Below are 26,798 nucleotides of genomic sequence, written 5' to 3'. Positions count from 1 at the left end.
CAGAAATAACATGATAAATATTCACTTACCTTTGATGATCTTCATCAGAATGCACTCCAAGGAATCCCAGTTCACAATAAATGTTTAAAAAAACTGATAATGTCCATCATTTATGTCCAAATAGCTAATAGCGTGTTTGATAAACAAATCAAAACTCGAAGCGCATTCACTAGTTGCAGATGAAATGTCAAAAAGTTCCGTTACAGTCCGTAGAAACATGTCAAACGATGTATAGAATCAATCTTTAGGATGTTTTTAACATAAATCTTCAATAATGTTCCAACCGGAGAATTCCTTTGTATTCAGAAAAAGCTAATGGAACGGGAGCTACCTCTCATGTGAATGCGCGTGACCAGCTCCTGGCACTCTGCCAGACCTCTGACTCAATCCCCTCTCATTCAGCCCCCCTTTACAGTAGAAGCCTCAAACAAGTTTCTGAAGACGGTTGACATCTAGTGGAAGCCTTAGGAAGTACAACATGACCAATATCCCACTGTATCTTGAAAATCGACCAACCTCAGATTTCCCACTTCCTGGTTGTATTTTTTCTCAGGTTTTTGCCTGCCATATGAGTTCTGTTTTACTCACAGACATCATTCAAACAGTTTAGAAACTTCAGAGTGTTTTATATCCAAATATACTAATAATATGCATATATTAGCAACTGGGATTGCGGAGCAGGCAGTTTACTCTTGGCACCTCTGGGCACCTTATTCATCCAAGCTACTCAATACTGCCCCCAGCCATAAGAAGTTAAAATACCAAATGCTGCCCGCAGCCAGTGACGGACTTCTACGTCACACTGATACAATGAACAAAATACTGTTTTTAAATCTTGTTATAAATATATTTCCACAAATATTTTTTTTATGCAATTTATTATTTGCATATCTTCATGCACTGGTGATTTTGTTTAGGAATACAGAAAATAATTTCACTTGTGACCTGGCTGGTTATATTATTATTATTACTATTATCATCATCTGTTTCCATGCTGGGTGGTACATCTGTCAGAGAACAGGTCCCATGATGGGTGGTACATCTGTCAGAGAACAGGTCCCATGATGGGTGGTACATCTGTCAGAGAACAGGTTCCATGCTGGGTGGTACATCTGTCAGAGAACAGGTCCCATGATGGGTGGTACATCTGTCAGAGAACAGGTCCCATGATGGGTGGTACATCTGTCAGAGAACAGGTCCCATGATGGGTGGTACATCTGTCAGAGAACAGGTTCCATACTGGGTGGTACATCTGTCAGAGAACAGGTTCCATGATGGGTGGTACATCTGTCAGAGAACAGGTTCCATACTGGGTGGTACATCTGTCAGAGAACAGGTTCCATGATGGGTGGTACATCTGTCAGAGAACAGGTTCCATACTGGGTGGTACATCTGTCAGAGAACAGGTTCCATACTGGGTGGTACATCTGTCAGAGAACAGGTTCCATGCTGGGTGGTACATCTGTCAGAGAACAGGTTCCATACTGGGTGGTACATCTGTCAGAGAACAGGTTCCACGCTGGGTGGTACATCTGTCAGAGAACAGGTTCCATGCTGGGTGGTACATCTGTCAGAGAACAGGTTCCATACTGGGTGGTACATCTGTCAGAGAACAGGTTCCATGCTGGGTGGTAAATCTGTCAGAGAACAGGTTCCATGCTGGGTGGTACATCTGTCAGAGAACAGGTTCCATGCTGGGTGGTACATCTGTCAGAGAACAGGTTCCATACTGGGTGGTACATCTGTCCGAGAACAGGTTCCACGCTGGGTGGTAAATCTGTCAGAGAACAGGTTCCATACTGGGTGGTACATCTGTCAGAGAACAGGTTCCACGCTGGGTGGTACATCTGTCAGAGAACAGGTTCCATACTGGGTGGTACATCTGTCAGAGAACAGGTTCCATGCTGGGTGGTACATCTGTCAGAGAACAGGTTCCATACTGGGTGGTACATCTGTCAGAGAACAGGTTCCATGCTGGGTGGTACATCTGTCAGAGAACAGGTTCCATGCTGGATGGTACATCTGTCAGAGAACAGGTTCCATGCTGGGTGGTACATCTGTCAGAGAACAGGTTCCATGCTGGGTGGTACATCTGTCAGAGAACAGATTCCATGCTGGGTGGTACATCTGTCAGAGAACAGGTTCCATACTGGGTGGTACATCTGTCAGAGAACAGGTTCCACGCTGGGTGGTACATCTGTCAGAGAACAGGTTCCATGCTGGGTGGTACATCTGTCAGAGAACAGGTTCCATGCTGGGTGGTACATCTGTCAGAGAACAGGTTCCATGCTGGGTGGTACATCTGTCAGAGAACAGGTTCCATGCTGGGTGGTACATCTGTCAGAGAACAGGTTCCATGCTGGGTGGTACATCTGTCAGAGAACAGGTTCCATGCTGGGTGGTAAAACTTCCCAGGCCTGCTAGGAACAGGAAGGCTGGCTTCTGCTTCTGCTGATCCTCCTGGTTTTGTATTTGGCTGGAATGTGGGAAGGTGATTTACTGATCGGGGTCCCAGCTAATGTTGAGCTCCCTCCCTGGGTTTCAGTTAGCTGAAGGTGTTACGAGTCATTCTCCTCTGATACAGTTTAAGTCAGAAGTTTACAGACACTTAGGTTGGAGTCATTAAAACTAGTTTTTCAACCACTCCACACATGTCTTGTTAACAAACTATAGTTTTGGCAAGTTGGTTAGGACATCTACTTTGTGCATGACACAAGTAATTTTTCCAACAATTGTTTAAAGACAGATTATTTCACTTATAATTAACTGTATCACAATTCCAGTGGGTCAGAAGTTTACATACACTAAGTTGACTGTGCCTTTAAACAGCTTGGAAAATTCCAGAAAATGTCATGGCTTTATAAGCTTCTTATAGGCTAATTGACATCATTTGAGTCAATTGGAGGTGTACTTGTGGATGTATTTCAAGGCCTACCTTCAAACTCAGTGCCTCTTTGCTTGACATCATGGGAAAATCAAAATAAATCAGCCAAGACTTCAGAAAAATAATTGTAGACCCCCACAAGTCTGGTTCATCCTTGGGAGCAATTTCCAAACGCCTAAAGGTACCACGTTCATCTGTACAAGCAATAGAACGCAATTTGTAAGTCGCTCTGGATAAGAGCGTCTGCTAAATGACTTAAATGTAAATGTAATTATAAAGACCATGGGACCACGCAGCCGTCATACCGCTCAGTAAGGAGACGCATTCTGTCTCCTAGAGATGAACGTACTTTGGTGCGAAAAGTGCAAATCAATCCCAGAACAACAACAAAGGACCTTGTGAAGATGCTGTAGGAAACAGGTACAAAAGTATCTATATCCACAGTAAAACGAGTCCTATATCGACATAACCTGAAAGGCCGCTCAGCAAGGAAGAAGCCACTGCTCCAAATCCGCCATAAAAACGCCAGACTACGGTTTGCAACTGCACATGGGGAAAAAGGTCGTACTTTTTGGAGAGAATTTCCTCTGGTCTGATGAAACAAAAATAGAACTGTTTGGCCATAATGACCATCATTATGTTTGGAGGAAAATGAGGCTTGCAAGCCAAAGAACACCATCCCAACTGTGAAGCACAGGGTGGCAGCATCATGTTGTGGGGGTGCTTTGCTGCAGGAGGGACTGGTGCACTCACCCAACTTATTTTGGGGAGCTTGTGGAAGGCTACCCGAAACGTTTGACCCAAGTTAAACCATTTAAAGACAATGCTACCAAATACTAATTGAGTGTATGTAAACTTCTGACCCACTGGGAATGTGATGACAGAAATAAAATATGAAATAAATCATTCTCTCTACTATTATTCTGAAATTTCACATTCTTAAAAAAAGTGGGGATCCTAACTGACCTAAGACAGGGATTTTTTACAAGGATTAAATGTCAGGAATTGTGAAAAACTGAGTTTAAATGTATTTGACTAAGGTGTATGTAAACTTCCGACTTCAACTGTACTTAGGGTTAGGGTTTCTGTTAGCTAGGCTAAAGGTGTCACTAAATGTCCTCTGTTATTCTCCGTTTCAGCTGAAGAACAAGTTCATGAAGAAGCTTCCCCGAGACGCCGAGGCATCCAACGTTCTCGTTGGAGAGGTAGACTTCCTGGACGCCCCCTTTGTGGCATTTGTCCGTCTACAGCAGGCCGTGATGCTGGGAGCTCTTACAGAAGTCCCTGTCCCCACCAGGTTAATATATAAATGTATATGTAAACTAGAGTTTGTTACGGTTTGACATCATAGTGTAATTTCTTTGGTCTTTCATCCTCAGATTCCTGTTCATCCTTTTAGGACCCAAAGGAAAAGCCAAGTCCTATCATGAGATAGGAAGAGCTATCGCCACACTCATGTCAGATGAGGTAAGCAGAACAAGGGTTCCGAGCAATGTATTTAACCTTTACTTTTTTTTACTAGGCAAGTCAGTTAAGAACAAATTCTACCCCGGCCAAACCCTCCCTTAACCCGGACAATGTGCACTGCCCTATGGGAAGGTATCAGCTATGATGTCAGATGAGGTAAGCAGCACAAAGCAAGGTGTCAGCTATGATGTCAGATGAGGTAAGCAGCACAAAGCAAGGTGTCAGCTATGATGTCAGATGAGGTAAGCAGAGCAATGTTTCAGCTATGATGTCAGATGAGGTAAACAGCACAGAGCAAGGTGTCAGCTATGATGTCAGATGAGGTAAGCAGCACAGAGCAAGGTGTCAGCTATGATGTCAGATGAGGTAAGCAGCACAGAGCAAGGTGTCAGCTATGATGTCAGATGAGGTAAGCAGCACAGAGCAAGGTGTCAGCTATGATGTCAGATGAGGTAAGCAGCACAGAGCAAGGTGTCAGCTGAATACATGTCTGAGTCCCTACTAAATACTATGCTGCCTGTATAAATCAGTCAGATGAATGCTATACAGGTATGATGTCTACTAGTTGAACATTCACATTCAGTCCAAACCAGCTGAGATGTTGCTGATATTCACAACTGCTTTGTTTTTTCCAGCTTTTTCTGAGAACTCACTGAGGCCCCCTACTGGGCACCAACTGCCAGCTCTCACTTCATATTTAATTTAATCAGTAGACAATTTGAACATTAACTTTCTACTTTCCAAGAGACAAAACAAACGACATAAATATGAAAATAAAAAGCCAATTCAAATCCAAGTGTTGTTGAACTGACGACTTTGTCTTATGCAGGTGTTCCATGACATAGCGTACAAGGCGAAGGACAGAGAGGATCTGCTGGCTGGCATCGATGAGTTTCTGGATGAGGTGATCGTTCTGCCCCCGGGGGAATGGGACCCGGCCATCAGGATAGAACCGCCCAAGTCTGTACCCTCTGCTGACAAGAGGTTAGCATCCATCTGCTGACATGATATGCTGTTTTATGTGTTTCTATAGTATAGTCCTCTATACTGTGCTTCTCAGGAAGAACATGTACGCTGGAGGCGACAGCGGCCAGATGAACGGAAACACGCCCCATGACGGGGGAGGAGGGGGAGGGGGGCACGCCGTGGGAGACGAGCTCAAGAAGACAGGCAGGTGAGTCAACTAATAAAACACTGTACTGATGAAGGCCATTGATGAAGGCTGAAACATCTTTTAATAGTTGCTTGAATAAAATAATACTTTTTTAAAGGTGTTTAATTGATCATTGCGCTTATCGTTTCAATGATGATAAAAAATATACTGCTGCACCTCGACTCCCGTTTCTCAACCAATAAAATGTATGAGTCTCAGGATAGGTTAGTGAGTCAGGACAGGGCAGGAAAGGACAACCAGATTGTTTTTCTTCATGATATTCAGGTTTTGTGGAGGCCTCCTACTTGACATCAAAAGGAAAGCTCCATTCTTCGCCAGTGATTTCTACGATGCGTTCCACATCCAGGCACTGTCGGCCATCCTGTTCATCTACCTAGGAACCGTAACTAACGCCATCACCTTCGGAGGGTTGCTAGGAGACGCCACCGACAACATGCAGGTCAGGCTATATTTTCTTTCTGTCGCATGTTGAGACCTTTGTTATGAACTGCATTAAACTCTTTGATTTCAGATTCCTCCCAGTTAAACTATCAGTATCTACATCCTGATAGTTTAGTTTAACGACCCTGATCTACATCCTGATAGTTTAACAACGCTGATCTACACACTGATTGTAGAACACCCCTGAACTGCATCCTGATAGTTTAAAATCCATAATCGACATAATATCACTGATAGTTTTATACCCCAAATTTACATCCTGATAGTTTGACAATCCTGATCTACATCCCGGACCCATTGTTTTATTTTTTTTCTCCTAAAATTACATACCCAAATATAACTGCCTTTAGCTCAGGACCTCAAGCAAGAATATGTATATTTTTGATAGCATTTGAAAGGAAACACTTTGAAGTTTGTGGAAATGTGAAATTAATGTTGGAGAATATATCACATTAGATCAATTTTATTTGGAATGGCAATTCCAACAAAATTAAAAGGGACTATTTATATAATTAATAGGAATTTGGAGGACAGAAATGATTAAATATTAAAGCATTAGACCTCTCACTAAAGGATTCAGTCATACAAAAGTTATACTTAAATCCGAAATGGTTCTCTAGTAAATTGGTAGGAATGTCTCACCCCATGTTCAAGAACAGCCATTTTCCCTTTTTTCAAATGACAAACCAAAACATGGGTTCATTGTTTTTCATTACCTTTTTCAAAACAGTGCGACACAAACAACGCAGAGTTACAAATGAAATACACAAACGTACAGTCAATAACACAATAGAAAAAAATCTATATTCAGTGTGTGCAAATGAGGTAAGATTAGGGAGGTAAGGCAATAACTAGGCCATAGTCGAGAAGTAATTACAATTTAGTAATTAAACACTGGAGTGATAGATGTGCAGAAGATGAATGTGCAAGCTGAGATACTGGGGTGCAAAGGAGCAAAAAATGTATATAAATAACAATATGGTGATGAGGTAGTTGGATGGGCTATTTACAGATGGGCTATTTACAGGTGCAGTGATCTGTAAGCTTAAAGTTAGTGAGGGAGATATGTGTCTCCAGCTTCAGTGATTTTTGCAATTCGTTCCAGTCATTGGCAGCAGAGAACTGGAAGGAAAGGTGGCCAAATGAGGAATAGGCTTTGGGGGTGACCAGTGAAATATACCTGCTGGAGCGCGTGCTATGGGTGGGTGCTGCTATGGTGACCAGTGAGCTGAGATGAGGCGGGGCTTCTAGGTAGGCAGACTTATAGATGACCTGGAGCCAGTGGATTTGGCGATGAATATGAAGCGAGGGCCAGCCAACGAGAGCATACAGGTCGCAGTGGTGGGTAGTATATGGGGCTTTGGTGACAAAACGGATGGAACTGTGATAGACTGCATCCAATTTGCTGAGTAGAGTGTTGGAGGCTATTTTGTAAATGACATCACCGAAGTAAAGGATCGGTAGGATAGTCAGTTTTAAGAGGGTATGTTTGGCAGCATGAATGAAGGGTGCTTTGTTGCGAAATAAGATGCCGGGCAGTGAGATGCCGGGCAGTGATCGGTTGAAGAGCAAGCATTTGGTTTTACTTGCATTTAAGAGCAGTTGGAGGCCACGGATGGAGTGTTGTAAGGCATTGAAGCTCGTCTGGAGGTTAGTTAACACAGTGTCCAAAGAAGGGCCAGGATGTAGATCAGTGCTACAGGGTGCAAATTTCTGTTTGAAAAAGCTATCCTTAGCTTTCCTACCTGCCTGTGTATATTGGTTCCTAACTTCCCTGAAATGTTGCATATCGCGGGGGCTATTCGATGCTAATGCAGTACGCCACAGGATATTTTTGTGCTGGTCAATGGCAGTCAGGTCTGGAGTGAACCAAGGGCTATATCTGTTCCAGGTTCTACATTTTTTGAAAGGGGCATTCTTATTTAAGATGGTGAGAAAAGCACTTTTAAAGAATAACCAGGCATCCTCTACTGATGGAATGAGGTCAATATCCTTCCAGGATACCCGGCCAGGTCAATTAGAAAGGCCTGCTCGCAGAAGTGTTTTAGGGAGCGTCTGACAGTGATGAGGGGTAGTCGTTTGACCGCAGACCCATTACGGATGCAGGCAATGAGGCAGTGATCGCTGAGATCCTGGTTGAAGACAGCACAGGTGTATTTAGAGTTGGTCAGGTTGGTCAGGATGATATCTATGAGGGTGCCTGTGTTTACAGATTTGGGGTTGTACCTGGTAAATTCATTGATGATTTGTGTGAGATTGATTAAGGGCATCAAGCTTAGATTGTAGGACGGCCGGGATGTTAAGCATGTTCCAGTTTAGGTCACCTAACAGTACGAGCTCTGAAGATAGATGGGGGGCAATCAATTCACATATGGTGTCCAGGGCACACCTGGGGGCAGAAGGTGGTCTATAACAAGCAGCAACGGTGAGAGACTTGTTTCTGGAAAGGTAGATTTTTAGAAGTAGAATTTCGAATTGTTTGGACACAGACCTGGATAGTATGACAGAGCTTTGCAGGCTGTCTCTACAGTAGATTGCAACTCCGCCCCCTTTGGCAGTTCTATCTTGTTGGAAAATGTTATAGTTAGGGATGGAAATTTCAGGATTTCTGGTGGCCTTCCTAAGCCAGGATTCAGACATGTCTAGGACATCTGGTTTGGCAGAGTGTGCTAAATTAGTGAGTAAAACAAACTTAGGGAGGAGGCTTCTAATGTTAACATGCATGTAACCAAGGCTTTTACGGTTACAGAAGTCCACAAATGAGAGCCCCTGGTGAATGGGAGTGGAGCTAGGCGCTGCAGGGCCTGGATTAACCTCTACATCACCAGAAGAACAGAGGAGGAGTAGGATAAGGGTACGGCTAAAGGCTATAAGAACCTGTCGTCTTGTGCGTTCAGAACAGAGAGTAAAAGGAACAGGTTTCTGGGCGCGGAATAATAGATTCAAGGCATAATGTACAGACAAAGGTATGGTAGGATGTGAATACAGTGGAGGTAAACCTAGGCATTGAGTGACGATGAGAGAGATTTTGTCTCTAGAGACATCGTTTACACCAGGTGAGGTCACCGCATGTGTGGGAGGTCAAACACATGGGCTTGCTAAGGCATATTGAGCTGGGCTGGAGTCTACAGTGAAATAAGACAATAATCACGAACCAAAACAGCAATTGACAAGACATATTGACATTAGGGAGAGGCATGCATAGCCGAGGGATCATAGGGACCAGTGGGAGGCTAGGCGAGCTGGAGACACGGCAATTCAGACAGCTAGCGGGCCGGAGATAGCAGGCCAGCAGAAGGGCCTTAGGGTGGACGTCGCGATGGAAGAAGTCTGTTGTTGCCCCCTCGGACGGTTACGTCGGACAGACCAGTCGTGTTGGATTGGCAGGGCTCCGTGTAGTAAAAGGGTCCAGGCCAATTGCCAAAATAGGTATTGTAGCCCCCAAAATTTGCTGATGGTCCTCTTCAGCAAACAGTCTGATATGCTCTAGACAGCTAGCGGGCCGCGGCTAGCTGATGGGCCTTCAGGGGACGTCACGATGGACACCTGTTGAAATGTACCTGTTCCACCAGTCGTGGTGGAATCGGCGGGGCTCCGTGTCAGCAGTAAAAGGGGTCCAGGCCTATTGCCAAAATATGTATTGCAGCCCAAGGAGTGGCTGATGGACCTCTTCAGCTAGCCGGGTGATGGGCCTAGTACGAGGCTAATTCCAGGCTCACTGGTGCTTGCTTCTGGACAGAGACATTAGCCAGGGGGTAGCCACTCGCATAGCATCTAGCTAGTTGCGATGATCCATGTGAAACGGTTCAGAGCTTGCGGTTGGAAACCGGAGCTGTGGAGAAAGAGCAGTCCGGTATGCTCTGGGTTGAAATGCGCTGTGCAGACTGGCAGGAGTTGACCAGGTGAAGATTACCTGATGACCGGCTAGCAGTGGCTAACTGACTACTAACTAGTAGCTAGTTAGCTGGCTAGCTTCTGTTGGGGGTTCTGGTTCTAAAGTATAGAAAATAGCAGATCCATACCACATTGGTTGAGGCGGATTGCAGGAGAGTATGTTGAAACTGAGGTTAAAAATATATACGTAATATATACGAAGGGAAAAAAGATATATACAGTGGGGAGAACAAGTATTTGATACACTGCCGATTTTGCAGGTTTTCCTACTTACAAAGCATGTAGAGGTCTGTCATTTTTATCATAGGTACACTTCAACTGTGAGAGACGGAATCTAAAACAAAAATCCAGAAAATCACATTGTATGATTTTTAAGTAATTAATTTGCATTTTATTGCACTTCAACACTTTTACTTTTGGTGCCAGAGAGAATGACATAAGAAAGTAATCAAGGCGACCAGCTTGATTAAGCCTCTGCCATGTATATCTCACTAGGTCAGGGTATTTATATATATATCCACTAATTCCAATATATCCATGACATTCATGATTTCCTTAAGTGCCTGAGGGTAATATTTTGTAGTGTGATTTCCTTTACGGTCCATAGAGGTATTTAAAACAGTATTACAATCTGCCACCATAATAATAGAGTCTAGTGTGGCTTGTAGAGTTGATCAATTCTTATATATATTTTCAAAGATCAGGGGTGTAAAATTATCAGGATGTAGATCAGGGGTGTTCATTTTCTAAATGTTTTTAACCTTTATTTAACTAGGCAAGTCAGTTAAGAATAAATTATTATTCACGATGACGACCTAGGGACAGTGGGTTAACTGTGCAGAACGACCTTGTCAGCTCAGGGATTCGATCTAGCAACCTTTCGGTTACTGGCCTAACGCTCTAACCACTAGGCTACCTGCTGGTTACTGGCCCAATGCTCTAACCACTAGGCTACCTGCTGGTTACTGGCCCAACGCTCTGACCACTAGGCTACCTGCTGGTTACTGGCCCAATGCTCTAACCACTAGGCTACCTGCTGGTTACTGGTCCAACGCTCTAACCACTAGACTACCTGCTGGTTACTGGCCTAACACTCTAACCACTAGGCTACCTTCTGGTTACTGAGCTAACTCTCTGACCACTAGGCTACCTGCTGGTTACTGGCCCAACGCTCTAACCACTAGGCTACCTGCTGGTTACTAGTCCCAACGCTCTAACCACTAGGCTACCTGCTGGTTACTGGCCCAACGCTCTAACCGCTAGGCTACCTGCTGGTTACTGGCCCAACGCTCTACCCACTAGGCTACCTGCTGGTTACTGGCCCAACGCTCGAACCACTAGGGCTACCTGCTGGTTACTGGCCCAACGCTCTAACCACTAGGCTACCTGCTGGTTACTGGCCCAACGCTCTAACCACTAGGCTACCTGCTGGTTACTGGCCCAATGCTCTAACCACTAGGCTACCTGCTGGTTACTGGCCCAACACTCGAACCACTAGGCTACCTGCTGGTTACTAGTCCCAAAACTCTAACCACTAGGCTACCTGCTGGTTACTGGCCCAACGCTCTAACCGCTAGGCTACCTGCTGGTTACTGGCCCAATGCTCTAACCACTAGGCTACCTGCTGGTTACTGGCCCAACGCTCTAACCACTAGGCTACCTGCTGGTTACTGGCCCAACGCTCTAACCACTAGGCTACCTGCTGGTTACTGGCCCAACGCTCTAACCACTAGGCTACCTGCTGGTTACTGGCCCAACGCTCTAACCACCAGGCTACCTGCTGGTTACTGGCCCAACGCTCTAACCACTAGGCTACCTGCTGGGTACTGGTCAACACTCTAACCACTAGGCTACCTGCTGGTTACTAGTCCCAACGCTCTAACCACTAGGCTACCTGCTGGTTACTGGCCCAACGCTCTAACCGCTAGGCTACCTGCTGGTTACTGGCCCAACGCTCGAACCACTAGGGCTACCTGCTGGTTACTGGCCCAACGCTCTAACCACTAGGCTACCTGCTGGTTACTGGCCCAACGCTCTAACCACTAGGCTACCTGCTGGTTACTGGCCCAATGCTCTAACCACTAGGCTACCTGCTGGTTACTGGCCCAACACTCGAACCACTAGAATACCTGCTGGTTACTAGTCCCAACACTCTAACCACTAGGCTACCTGCTGGTTACTGGCCCAACGCTCTAACCGCTAGGCTACCTGCTGGTTACTGGCCCAATGCTCTAACCACTAGGCTACCTGCTGGTTACTGGCCCAACGCTCGAACCACTAGGCTACCTGCTGGTTACTGGCCCAACGCTCTAACCACTAGGCTACCTGCTGGTTACTGGCCCAACGCTCTAACCACTAGGCTACCTGCTGGTTACTGGCCCAACGCTCTAACCACTAGGCTACCTGCTGGTTACTGGCCCAACGCTCTAACCACTAGGCTACCTGCTGGTTACTGGTCAACACTCTAACCACTAGGCTACCTGCTGGTTACTGGCCCAACGCCCTAACCACTAGGCTACCTGTTGGTTACTGGTCAACACTCTAACCACTAGGCAACCTGCTGGTTACTGGCCCAACGCTCTAACCACTAGGCTACCTGCTGGTTACTGGCCCAACGCTCTAACCACTAGGCTACCTGCTGGTTACTGGCCCAACGCTCTAACCACTAGGCTACCTGCTGGTTACTGGCCCAACGCTCTAACCACTAGGCTACCTGCTGGTTACTGGCCCAACGCTCTAACCACTAGGCTACCTGCTGGTTACTGGCCCAACGCTCGAACCACTAGGGCTACCTGCTGGTTACTGGCCCAATGCTCTAACCACTAGGCTACCTGCTGGTTACTGGCCCAACGCTCTACCCCCAAGGCTACCTGCTGGTTACTGGTCCAACGCTCTAACCACTAGACTACCTGCTGGTTACTGGCCTAACACTCTAACCACTAGGCTACCTTCTGGTTACTGGCCTAACTCTCTGACCACTAGGCTACCTGCTGGTTACTGGCCCAACGCTCTAACCACTAGGCTACCTGCTGGTTACTAGTCCCAACGCTCTAACCACTAGGCTACCTGCTGGTTACTGGCCCAACACTCTAACCGCTAGGCTACCTGCTGGTTACTGGCCCAACGCTCTAACCACTAGGCTACCTGCTGGTTACTGGCCCAACGCTCTAACCACTAGGCTACCTGCTGGTTACTGGCCCAACGCTCGAACCACTAGGGCTACCTGCTGGTTACTGGCCCAACGCTCTAACCACTAGGCTACCTGCTGGTTACTGGCCCAACGCTCTAACCACTAGGCTACCTGCTGGTTACTGGCCCAATGCTCTAACCACTAGGCTACCTGCTGGTTACTGGCCCAACGCTCTAACCGCTAGGCTACCTGCTGGTTACTGGCCCAACGCTCGAACCACTAGGGCTACCTGCTGGTTACTGGCCCAACGCTCTAACCACTAGGCTACCTGCTGGTTACTGGCCCAACGCTCTAACCACTAGGCTACCTGCTGGTTACTGGCCCAATGCTCTAACCACTAGGCTACCTGCTGGTTACTGGCCCAACACTCGAACCACTAGAATACCTGCTGGTTACTAGTCCCAACACTCTAACCACTAGGCTACCTGCTGGTTACTGGCCCAACGCTCTAACCGCTAGGCTACCTGCTGGTTACTGGCCCAATGCTCTAACCACTAGGCTACCTGCTGGTTACTGGCCCAACGCTCGAACCACTAGGCTACCTGCTGGTTACTGGCCCAACGCTCTAACCACTAGGCTACCTGCTGGTTACTGGCCCAACGCTCTAACCACTAGGCTACCTGCTGGTTACTGGCCCAACGCTCTAACCACTAGGCTACCTGCTGGTTACTGGCCCAACGCTCTAACCACTAGGCTACCTGCTGGTTACTGGTCAACACTCTAACCACTAGGCTACCTGCTGGTTACTGGCCCAACGCCCTAACCACTAGGCTACCTGTTGGTTACTGGTCAACACTCTAACCACTAGGCTACCTGCTGGTTACTGGCCCAACGCTCTAACCACTAGGCTACCTGCTGGTTACTGGCCCAACGCTCTAACCACTAGGCTACCTGCTGGTTACTGGCCCAACGCTCTAACCACTAGGCTACCTGCTGGTTACTGGCCCAACGCTCTAACCACTAGGCTACCTGCTGGTTACTGGCCCAACGCTCTAACCACTAGGCTACCTGCTGGTTACTGGTCAACACTCTAACCACTAGGCTACCTGCTGGTTACTGGCCCAACGCTCTAACCGCTAGGCTACCTGCTGGTTACTGGCCCAACGCTCTAACCACTAGGCTACCTGCTGGTTACTGGCCCAACGCTCGAACCACTAGGGCTACCTGCTGGTTACTGGCCCAATGCTCTAACCACTAGGCTACCTGCTGGTTACTGGCCCAACGCTCTACCCCCAAGGCTACCTGCTGGTTACTGGTCCAACGCTCTAACCACTAGACTACCTGCTGGTTACTGGCCCAACACTCTAACCACTAGGCTACCTTCTGGTTACTGGCCTAACTCTCTGACCACTAGGCTACCTGCTGGTTACTGGCCCAACGCTCTAACCACTAGGCTACCTGCTGGTTACTAGTCCCAACGCTCTAACCACTAGGCTACCTGCTGGTTACTGGCCCAACACTCTAACCGCTAGGCTACCTGCTGGTTACTGGCCCAACGCTCTAACCACTAGGCTACCTGCTGGTTACTGGCCCAACGCTCTAACCACTAGGCTACCTGCTGGTTACTGGCCCAACGCTCGAACCACTAGGGCTACCTGCTGGTTACTGGCCCAACGCTCTAACCACTAGGCTACCTGCTGGTTACTGGCCCAACGCTCTAACCACTAGGCTACCTGCTGGTTACTGGCCCAATGCTCTAACCACTAGGCTACCTGCTGGTTACTGGCCCAACACTCGAACCACTAGGCTACCTGCTGGTTACTAGTCCCAAAACTCTAACCACTAGGCTACCTGCTGGTTACTGGCCCAACGCTCTAACCGCTAGGCTACCTGCTGGTTACTGGCCCAATGCTCTAACCCCTAGGCTACCTGCTGGTTACTGGCCCAACGCTCGAACCACTAGGCTACCTGCTGGTTACTGGCCCAACGCTCTAACCGCTAGGCTACCTGCTGGTTACTGGCCCAACGCTCTAACCACTAGGCTACCTGCTGGTTACTGGCCCAACGCTCGAACCACTAGGGCTACCTGCTGGTTACTGGCCCAACGCTCTAACCACTAGGCTACCTGCTGGTTACTGGCCCAACGCTCTAACCACTAGGCTACCTGCTGGTTACTGGCCCAATGCTCTAACCACTAGGCTACCTGCTGGTTACTGGCCCAACACTCGAACCACTAGGCTACCTGCTGGTTACTAGTCCCAAAACTCTAACCACTAGGCTACCTGCTGGTTACTGGCCCAACGCTCTAACCGCTAGGCTACCTGCTGGTTACTGGCCCAACGCTCTAACCACTAGGCTACCTGCTGGTTACTGGCCCAACGCTCTAACCACTAGGCTACCTGCTGGTTACTGGCCCAACGCTCTAACCACTAGGCTACCTGCTGGTTACTGGCCCAACGCTCTAACCACTAGGCTACCTGCTGGTTACTGGCCCAACGCTCTAACCACTAGGCTACCTGCTGGTTACTGGCCCAACGCTCTAACCACTAGGCTACCTGCTGGGTACTGGTCAACACTCTAACCACTAGGCTACCTGCTGGTTACTGGCCCAACGCTCTAACCACTAGGCTACCTGCTGGTTACTGGCCCAACGCTCTAACCACTAGGCTACCTGCTGGTTACTGGCCCAACGCTCTAACCACTAGGCTACCTGCTGGTTACTGGCCCAACGCTCTAACCACTAGGCTACCTGCTGGTTACTGGCCCAACGCTCTAACCACTAGGCTACCTGCTGGTTACTGGTCAACACTCTAACCACTAGGCTACCTGCTGGTTACTGGCCCAACGCTCTAACCGCTAGGCTACCTGCTGGTTACTGGCCCAACGCTCTAACCACTAGGCTACCTGCTGGTTACTGGCCCAACGCTCGAACCACTAGGGCTACCTGCTGGTTACTGGCCCAATGCTCTAACCACTAGTGCTACCTGCTGGTTACTGGCCCAACGCTCTACCCCCAAGGCTACCTGCTGGTTACTGGTCCAACGCTCTAACCACTAGACTACCTGCTGGTTACTGGCCTAACACTCTAACCACTAGGCTACCTTCTGGTTACTGGCCTAACTCTCTGACCACTAGGCTACCTGCTGGTTACTGGCCCAACGCTCTAACCACTAGGCTACCTGCTGGTTACTAGTCCCAACGCTCTAACCACTAGGCTACCTGCTGGTTACTGGCCCAACACTCTAACCGCTAGGCTACCTGCTGGTTACTGGCCCAACGCTCTAACCACTAGGCTACCTGCTGGTTACTGGCCCAACGCTCTAACCACTAGGCTACCTGCTGGTTACTGGCCCAACGCTCGAACCACTAGGGCTACCTGCTGGTTACTGGCCCAACGCTCTAACCACTAGGCTACCTGCTGGTTACTGGCCCAACGCTCTAACCACTAGGCTACCTGCTGGTTACTGGCCCAATGCTCTAACCACTAGGCTACCTGCTGGTTACTGGCCCAACACTCGAACCACTAGGCTACCTGCTGGTTACTAGTCCCAAAACTCTAACCACTAGGCTACCTGCTGGTTACTGGCCCAACGCTCTAACCGCTAGGCTACCTGCTGGTTACTGGCCCAATGCTCTAACCACTAGGCTACCTGCTGGTTACTGGCCCAACGCTCGAACCACTAGGCTACCTGCTGGTTACTGGCCCAACGCTCTAACCACTAGGCTACCTGCTGGTTACTGGCCCAACGCTCTAACCACTAGGCTACCTGCTGGTTACTGGCCCAACGCTCTAACCACTAGGCTACCTGCTGGTTACTGGCCCAACGCTCTAACCACTAGGCTACCTGCTGGGTACTGGTCAACACTCTAACCACTAGGCTACCTGCTGGTTACTAGTCCCAACGCTCTAACCACTAGGCTACCTGCTGGTTACTGGCCCAACGCTCTAACCGCTAGGCTACCTGCTGGTTACTGGCCCAACGCTCGAACCACTAGGGCTACCTGCTGGTTACTGGCCCAACGCTCTAACCACTAGGCTACCTGCTGGTTACTGGCCCAATGCTCTAACCACTAGGCTACCTGCTGGTTACTGGCCCAACGCTCTAACCACTAGGATACCTGCCGCCCCCTAAACTATTAAGATGTATGATGGTGTTAACCTATCAGGATGTAGATCAGGGGTGTTAACCTATCAGGATGTAGATCAGGGGTGTAACCTATCAGGATGTAGATCAGGGCTGTTAACCTATCAGGATGTAGATCAGGGGTGTTAACCTATCAGGATGTAGATCAGGGGTGTTAACCTATCAGGATGTAGATCAGGGGTGTTAACCTATCAGGATGTAGATCAGGGCTGTTAACCTATCAGGATGTAGATCAGGGCTGTTAACCTATCAGGATGTTGATCAGGGGTGTTAACCTATCAGGATGTAGATCAGGGGTGTTAACCTATCAGGATGTAGATCAGGGGTGTTAACCTATCAGGATGTAGATCAGGGGTGTTAACCTATCAGGATGTAGATCAGGGGTGTTAACCTATCAGGATGTAGATCAGGGGTGTTAACCTATCAGGATGTAGATCAGGGGTGTTAACCTATCAGGATGTTGATCAGGGGTGTTAACCTATCAGGATGTAGATCAGGGGTGTTAACCTATCAGGATGTAGATCAGGGGTGTTAACCTATCAGGATGTAGATCAGGGGTGTTAACCTATCAGGATGTAGATCAGGGGTGTTAACCTATCAGGATGTAGATCAGGGGTGTTAACCTATCAGGATGTAGATCAGGGGTGTCAATCTCATTTTTCCCAATTTGCCACATTCAGTTTTCACCGTGGCCTACTTAAAAATAATCATATTCCCTCTTTGGCTAAAATTTGCTAAATATAGTACTCTATCCATCACTTTTGGAATTGTCTCTGACAGTCGTTTGTGTTGATGATGTTTAGCAAGCTGGACAGAGTGAAGAGAATATCATTTATTATAGTTATTTCAATGTCAATTAAGATCTTTTTCCCCCCAGAATGTTTTTCAGTCATTTGTATTTTTACTAAAACCTCCTGCCAGTGCCCCTCCCCTTCCCAGTTGGATGACAGTGAAGTTTCAGAGAGAGAACAGATATTTCCTCTTGGGCAGGAAGCCCCCTCTCCCGTCCTCTGTAGCCCATCACCATGAGCACGGTTCAACTCCCTGCGGAACTCTTCTACTCTGCTTCTGTGTTAGGGTTACACTCTGTTATAATGCACTATAGATGTGTTATAGCGCATAAAGCTGTGTTCTAATGTTTTAAAGATCTGTTCTACTGTGTTCTACTGTTTACTCCAGGGTGTGTTGGAGAGCTTCCTGGGCACGGCGGTATCTGGAGGGATCTTCTGTCTGCTGGCTGGCCAGCCTCTCACCATCCTCAGCAGCACTGGACCTGTTCTGGTCTTCGAGAGGCTCCTCTTCAACTTCAGCAAGTTAGGATCTTCACTTTACTCCGCAATCATGGGGTTCTATCTAACCATGTACAATGACGTTGCCAATCACGGGGTTCTGTCTAACCATGTACAATGACGTTGCCAATCACGGGGTTCTGTCTAACCATGTACAATGACTTTGACAATCTGAAGTTCTAACTAACCATGGTTGAATTATGGTCATGGTTACTGTTGTTACAGTAACTAACACCATGGTGATTCCCTCTCCTCTCTCTATCCCTCTCTTTCTCCTCCAGAGACAATGACTTTGACTATCTGGAGTTCCGGCTGTGGATTGGTCTGTGGTCTGCGTTCTTTTGTCTGCTGCTGGTTGCTACTGACGCCAGCTACATGGTTCAGTACTTCACCCGATTCACAGAGGAGGGCTTCTCCTGCCTCATCTCCTTCATCTTCATCTATGATGCCTTCAAGAAGATGCTGAAGCTGGCCGACTACTACCCCATCAACTCTGACTACCAGATTGACTATGTCACCCAGTATGACTGTATGTGTATGGCCCCTACCATCTTAGGTAAGACCTACCTACTAATCTACCCACTGTATGTGTATAGCCTCTACCGTCTTAGGTAAGACCTACCTACCAACTTAAGCTTTCATGGCTGGGATATGCTTCAGAAAAGTCCTAATTGAGGAAAATGTTGGTTCCTCTGAAGTTCTTGGCTCTCTGCAGAACAGTCATCTTGTCCTTAAACCTCAGGAACTTGACCACTATCGGCCTGGGTCTGTCACCTAGGTTACAGGTATTCCAGACAAGTCGGTGCGCCCCACCTCAATCTTTGTATGATCCATCTGCAGCTTTGTATGAATCCATCTGCAGCTTTTCAGTAAAGATTTTTCTCACTTTCTCGTCAGACTCCGCCCAGTTCTCATGTGAAGACTCTGGCATGTCATCCACAACAATGTTATTTCTCCTGGATTGTCCCTCTAGATAGTCTGTTTTCCCAGTCATCTGTAATCATTCACAGACAGTGCTGATGTCATCGCACGTGGACTTCCAGTTTGTTGTCATCTTGCTGAATTTCTATTTCAGGAAATCCACCTTTCCTTCTGAGCAGTGCAAACTGTTTTTAAGGACCTCTCTAGCCAGATCATCCATTATTTTGTTGAGTCCATCAGTATTTGGACAAAGCTGTTAAAGTTATTTTCCTGTTGTTGTAACAACTGTTTTTAGAAGCCTTTTTGTTTGTTTAAAATATCCTTCACCTGTGATAAAGAAACACTGTCCTCTCTATTACTCCCACCTCTGGCTTTGGATGCCATGGTAGCAATGTAGGCTAACGCTGGTACTCCACGCAGTTCCAGACAGGGTAGGTCCCAGGGCAGATGAAAACAAACAGCAGGGATTTAGACATCCACAAGCCTGGTACAATCCATGGTCTCAGCCACAAGGGCTAACTGCGTCACGGGCTGTGTTCAAGCTGTCAAGGAAACCTGGCTAGCTTGATAGTTACTGTAGTTGCAGTTAGGCTAGCTTCTAGGCCAAGCAGCTCTTCAGACCTTCGGTTGGCATGATCCCTGGACCGATAGTAGCGGTCCCAGCAACTGAGGCTAACTGCGTCGCAGGATCCAAATTCAAAAGGTAGCTAGTAACCAAACTTTTTCAACAAACACTTTTTCAGACTTTCAAAACCTTTCAAAACAACAAACCGGGCTCTCCCTTGTTCAAAGTTCAAAGTGTGTGTGTGTGTGTGTGTGTGTGTGTGTGTGTGTGTGTGTGTGTGTGTGTGTGTGTGTGTGTGTGTGTGTGTGTGTGTGTGTGTGTGTGTGTGTGTGTGTGTGTGTGTGTGTGTGTGTGTGTGTGTGTGTGTGTGTGTGTGTGTGTGTGTGTGTCATAGTTAAGCTCCTATGCATGGATGAGCTAAGCCGTATGGGGCATCATACCAGAAGGAGGAGGATGCATTGTTGTTTGGGACATTTTTTTAAATTATATTTCAACATTTGAGGTCGGCTATATGATCACACCGGTAATAGATCCATTGTTGTATTACTTGTGATGAACAGCTGAGTGAGCATGCATTTAAATAATTAGCTTTTTATTTTACTGGGCTGATGGTGCCTGCATCTGATGGTCAGTCTCAGCGGAGGGAGAGAGCAGCAGACTGAGGGTCAGTCTCAGCGGAGGGAGAGAGCAGCAGACTGAGGGTCCGTCTCAGCGGAGGGAGAAGAGCAGCAGACTGAGGGTCCGTCTCAGCGGAGGGAGAGAGCAGCAGACTGAGGGTCCGTCTCAGCGGAGGGAGAGAGCAGCAGACTGAGGGTCCGTCTCAGCGGAGGGAGAGAGCAGCAGACTGAGGGTCCGTCTCAGCGGAGGGAGAGAGCAGCAGACTGAGGGTCCGTCTCAGCGGAGGGAGAGAGCAGCAGACTGAGGGTCCGTCTCAGCGGAGGGAGAGAGCAGCAGACTGAGGGTCCGTCTCAGAGGAGGGAGAAGAGCAGCAGACTGAGGGTCCGTCTCAGCAGAGGGAGAGAGCAGCAGACTGAGGGTCCGTCTCAGCAGAGGGAGAAGAGCAGCAGACTGAGGGTCCGACTCAGCAGAGGGAGAGAGCAGCAGACTGAGGGTCCGTCTCAGCAGAGGGAGAAGAGCAGCAGACTGAGGGTCCGACTCAGCAGAGGGAGAGAGCAGCAGACTGAGGGTCCGTCTCAGCAGAGGGAGAAGAGCAGCAGACTGAGGGTCCGTCTCAGCAGAGGGAGAGAGCAGCAGACTGAGGGTCAGTCTCAGCAGAGGGAGAGAGGAGCAGACTGAGGGTCCGTCTCAGCAGAGGGAGAGAGCAGCAGACTGAGGGTCCGACTCTCAACATCCCTCCTCTCTCCCTTTCCTCCACTGACTCTGACCAAAAAGGGACACCTTCTTCCAGCTGATGGCGAAACTCGAGTCGTAACGCATTATTTCAGCCTCATGCACAAATTCATGTTGTTACTCCTATGAACAGAGAAAGTGAGATATTCCTTGATTAAAAAAGACCCAAGCCACTAATAACAACGCAAGCCTATAGATACACTTCCCTACTCATTCATTACTGCTGCACTGCTTGTTGTAGCGCTGAGTGGAGATAGGAAGAACAAGCATTTTATGACATAAAGGTGTTGAATACAAAAGTGTTGACAGTGCTGAGTTAGAACAGGAACTCACTCATAAAATCAGCAGCTCTTTGATGTATTCGTTGACAGTCTCTCTCTCTAGTCATGGTTTTAAACATGTTGAAATCTCACAGTATTAATTTTGCCGTAGCTTTCTTTCATGCCTTCTACCTTACTGCAGACTCGGTCATCTGAGCAATCTGATTGGCCAGCGGTAGGCCTATAGTGCACTTGATTTAATCTCCGGGCCAAACGGGAAGGCAGAGTTTGTACCTTCAATCACATGAAATGGCAACAGTTTTCCAGCTGAATTGGCTGCACCTACCTTTAACAGCCCGAGACTAATACAAAAATAGTAACACAAGGCTTTATCGTTGGGTTTTTTACAGAAATGTTTGGCGATCGACTAGAAATGCCTTAGAGATCGACAAGTCGATCGCGATCGACCGGTTGGTGACATTTACATTTACATTTAAGTCATTTAGCAGACGCTCTTATCCAGAGCGACTTACAAATTGGTGCATTCACCTTATGATATCCAGTGGAACAACCACTTTACAATAGTGCATCTAACTCTTTTAAGGGGGAGGGGGGGGTTAGAAGGATTACTTTATCCTATCCTAGGTATTCCTTAAAGAGGTGGGGTTTCAGGTGTCTCCGGAAGGTGGTGATTGACTCCGCTGAGCTGGCGTCGTGAGGGAGTTTGTTCCACCATTGGGGTGCCAGGGCAGCGAACAGTTTTGACTGGGCTGAGCGGGAACTGTACTTCCTCAGAGGTAGGGAGGCGAGCAGGCCAGAGGTGGATGAACGCAGTGCCCTTGTTTGGGTGTAGGGCCTGATCAGAGCCTGAAGGTACGGAGGTGCCGTTCCCCTCACAGCTCCGTAGGCAAGCACCATGGTCTTGTAGCGGATGCGAGCTTCAACTGGAAGCCAGTGGAGAGAGCGGAGGAGCGGGGTGACGTGAGAGAACTTGGGAGAACTTGACATCTGCTCTAGTGAAACAAATTAAATTGTTAAAATTATACTGTAGTTTGTAGTGAAACAAATCAAATCAAAGTTTGTCACGTGCACCGAATACAACAGGTGTAGTAGACCTTACAGTGAAATGCTGAATACAACAGATGTAGTAGACCTTACAGTGAAATGCTGAATACAACAGGTGTAGTAGACCTTACAGTGACATGCTGAATACAACAGGTGTAGACCTTACAGTGAAATGCTGAATACAACAGGTGTAGTAGACCTCACAGTGAAATGTTTACTTACAGGCTCTAACCAATAGTGCACAAAAAGTTATTAGGTGAACAATAGGTAAAGAAATAAAACAACAGTAGAAAGACAGGCTACATACAGTAGCGAGGCTATAAAAGTAGCGAGGCTACATACAGACACCGGTTAGTCAGGCTGATTGAGGTAGTATGTACATGTAGATATGGTTAAAGTGACTATGCATATATGATGAACAGAGAGTAGCAGTAGGGTAAAAGAGGGGTTGGTGGGTAGTGGATGGTTTTTTATTGTTTATTTCACTTTTGTATATTATCTACCTCACTTGCTTTGGCAATGTTAATATATGTTTCCCATGCCAATAAAGCCCCTTGAATTGAATTGGTGGGTGGCGGGACACAATGCAGATAGCCCGGTTAGGCAATGTGCAGGAGCACTGGTAGAGGTAGTTTTGAGGTTGTATGTACATGAATGTATAGTTAAAGTGACTATGCATATATGATAAACAGAGAGTAGCAGCAGCTGAAAAGAGGGGTTGGGGGGGGCACACAATGCAAATAGTCCGGGTAGCCATTTGATTACCTGTTCAGGAGTCTTATGGTTTGGGGGTAAAAACTGTGGAGAAGCCTTTTTGTCCTAGACTTGGCACTCCGGTACCGCTTGGTACCGCTTGCAAAATTGTCTTTGACCATTTTTTGGGCCTTCCTCTGACACCGCCTGGTGTAGAGGTCCTGGATGGCAGGCAGCTTAGCCCCAGTGATGTACTAGGCCGTACGCACTACCCTCTGTAGTGCCTTGTGGTCGGAGGCCGAGCAGTTGCCTTACCAGGCAGTGATGCAACCGGTCAGGATGCTCTCGATGTTGCAGCTGTAGAACCTTTTGAGGATCTCAGGACCCATGCCAAATCATTTTAGTTTCCTGAGGGGGAATAGGCTTTGTCGTGCCCTCTTCACGACCGTCTTGGTGTGTTTGGACCATGATAGTTTGTTGGTGATGTGGGAACCAAGGAACTTGAAGCTCTCAACATGCTCCACTACAGCCCCATCGATGAGAATGGGGGCATGCTCGGTCCTCCTTTTCCTGTGGTCCACAATCATCTCCTTAGTCTTGGTTACGTTGAGGGATAGGTTGTTATTCTGGTGTTGGAGTTGTGTCTGGCCATGCAGTCGTGGGTGAACACAGGAGGGGACTAAGCACGCACCCTGGGGGGCTCCAGTGTTGAGGATCAGCATGGCAGATGTGTTGTTAACTACCCTCACCACCTGGTGGCGGCCCTTCCGGAAGTCCAGTATCCAGTTGCAGAGGGAGGTGTTTAGTCCCAGGATCCTTAGCTTATTGATGAGCTTTGAGGGTACTAAGGTGTTGAACGCTGAGCTGCAGTCAATGAATAGCATTCTCACATAGGTGTTCCTTTTGTCCAGGTGGGAAAGGGCAGTGTGGAGTGCAATAGAGATTGCATCATCTGTGGATCTGTGAAATAGTCAAAATTATACTGCAGTCTGTAGTGAAACAAGTCAAATAGTCAAAAGTATTTGTGACTCACCACCTGGTTTCGGTCTGATGAAGCAAACATGTGAAATGGTGTTTTTTACATTGGATAAAAGTAGAGACTCATAGCTACAAAATGTTATATCATACACTGCATTTGAGGAACAATGGGAAAGTAATTATGCTTTGAAAGGTGATCAACTTGTAAACTCACGTTTGAGAAAATCACCTGTTGAATGTTTTGGTATCTAGTGAAGAGCTCCTCTTTGTCTTAGCTTAAGACAGAAAATGGAGAGCAACACTTATGCAGTTCTACTACACAATACATTTCAGGATTACCAACGCAGACTGACGAGCTCAAATAGACAGAAGCCTGCTATGGCAGACCAATCCGAACTTCTCTCTTGGCATGTCCAGCCCACTCATTATCTCAGCCAATCATAACTAGTGGGACGGTTGCCAACTTTTTCTGTGGCTAAACCAACAAGGCTTGTAATTTAACAATTGTATTCGTATTTACAGATGGCATACAAGTTTGTTATTAAGGCACATGAAAGTTCACATGTTCCAGAAGTCATTTCTGCACCAAAAACATATTTTGATTTTAAAAAATGTTTTACGTTCAAACAGCTCTCCTGTGAAGTCGTGGCTTGCGACATACGCCTAGTTTCCTGAATCGGGTCACATACTATAGTCTAGTGAAAAAGGTGAAATATTAAAAATGATACTGTAGCCTGTAGTGAAACAAGTGAAAAAGTCAACATGATACTGTAGTAAGAAGGAAAAGGAGAAGAACAGTAATTTATTGCCCATTATCTTGCAGAGATAAAGCATGAGAAATAGTCGTAAAGATACTACAGTGAATTAGGTGGAATAGTCTCAACAATACTTTAGTAGAAGGTGATGGAAATAACCACTGTGTTGTTGATGAGGTTGGAGAGGTGTTGGTTCTTCATGTGACCACAGAGATAAACATGTTTCTGTGTTGATGATGAGGTTGGAGAGGTGTTGGTTCTTCATGTGAATAATGCTAACCTTAAATTAGATGCATTTTTACGATATAGGCCATTATGATTTTGTGACTGTGGTAACTAGTGGAAACCGTTGTGCCTGTTGTACACGCGTACAGTGCCTTCGGAAAGTATTCAGACCCCTTGACATTTTGTTAAGTTACAGCCTTACTCTAAAATGGATCAGAGTTTTTCCCCCTCATCAATCTACACCCAATACCCCATAATGACAAAGCAAAAACAGTTTTTGTTTTTTTGTTTTTGCAAATGTATTAAAAATAAAAAAGGCTAATATGACATTTACATACATATTCAGACCCTTCACTCAGTACTTTGTTGAAGCACCTTTGCCAGCGATTACAGCCTTGAGTCTTTAAAAAAAAATTTTTTGCATTTCTAAAAACCTGTTTTCGCTTTGTCATTATTGTGTGTAAGTAGATGGATGAGAAAAAAATATATATTTTAGAATAAGGTAACTTAATAAAATGTGAAAAAAGTCAAGTGCATTCGGAAAGTATTCGGAAAGTATTCAGACCCTATCTGCCCTCTCATTGGCTAGAATGGTCCCACCTGATCTTGCCTCCTCCCAACTGCCTTCCATTTTTGAAGACATTTATTTTCATTGTTAGAGCACCCACCAGAGTATCAAATAAAATAAAATAAAATCACATTTTATTGGTCACATACACATGGTTAGCAGATGTTAATGTGACTGTTGCGAAATGCTTGTGTTTCTAGTTCCGACAGTGCAGTAATATACTGATACACACAAGTGTAAAGGAAAGGAATGAATAAGAATATGTACATATAAATATATGGATGAGAGATGGCCGAATGGCAAGGGCAGGATGCAGTAGATGGTATAGAGTACAGTATATACATATGAGATGTGTAATGTAGGGTATGTAAACAGTGCGCCCTGCGCTGCAGGGCGTAGCTTTATTTAAAGTGATACATTTATTTTATTTTTTTATTTTATTATTTTAGCCCCTTTTCTCCCCAATTTTTCGTGGTATCCAATCGCTAGTAATTACTATCTTGTCTCATCGCTACAACTCCCGTACGGGCTCGGGAGAGACGAAGGTCGAAAGCCACGCGTCCTCCGAAGCACAACCCAACCAAGCCGCACTGCTTCTTAACACAGCGCGCCTCCAACCCGGAAGCCAGCCGCACCAATGTGTCGGAGGAAACACCGTGCACCTGGCCCCCTTGGTTAGCGCGCACTGCGCCCGGCCCGCCACAGGAGTCGCTGGAGCACGATGAGACAAGGATATCCCTACCGGCCAAACCCTCCCTAACCCGGACGACGCTAGCCCAATTGTGCGTCGCCCCACGGACCTCCCGGTCGCGGCCGGCTGCGACAGAGCCTGGGCGCGAACCCAGAGACTCTGGTGGCGCAGCTAGCACTGCGATGCAGTGCCCTAGACCACTGCGCCACCCGGGAGGCCCAGTGATACATTTCTTACATCCAATTATTCATTATTCAAGTGGCTAGAGAGTTGAGTCAGTATGTTGGCAGCAGCCACTCAATG

At 47.2% G+C, this 26,798-nt stretch overlaps 1 protein-coding gene across 3 annotated transcripts in view; it reads left to right on the top strand.

Annotated features, from left to right (window-relative positions):
* Positions 1-26,798, top strand: part of slc4a4a (solute carrier family 4 member 4a) — a 249,535-nt gene that overhangs the window by 177,299 nt on the left and 45,438 nt on the right. For all 3 annotated transcript variants that reach the window (XM_071404435.1, XM_071404436.1, XM_071404437.1), the window contains 7 exons: positions 4,024-4,181; positions 4,264-4,351; positions 5,181-5,335; positions 5,412-5,525; positions 5,790-5,964; positions 18,315-18,448; positions 18,706-18,980. In XM_071404435.1, the coding sequence (XP_071260536.1) occupies positions 4,024-4,181; positions 4,264-4,351; positions 5,181-5,335; positions 5,412-5,525; positions 5,790-5,964; positions 18,315-18,448; positions 18,706-18,980 (1,099 nt within the window). The remainder of the gene's footprint in view (positions 1-4,023; positions 4,182-4,263; positions 4,352-5,180; positions 5,336-5,411; positions 5,526-5,789; positions 5,965-18,314; positions 18,449-18,705; positions 18,981-26,798) is intronic.

This window comes from Salvelinus alpinus, chromosome 5, assembly GCF_045679555.1.
Source record: "Salvelinus alpinus chromosome 5, SLU_Salpinus.1, whole genome shotgun sequence".
NCBI lineage: Eukaryota > Metazoa > Chordata > Actinopteri > Salmoniformes > Salmonidae > Salvelinus > Salvelinus alpinus.
This window is presented reverse-complemented; position numbering and strand designations above follow the sequence as displayed.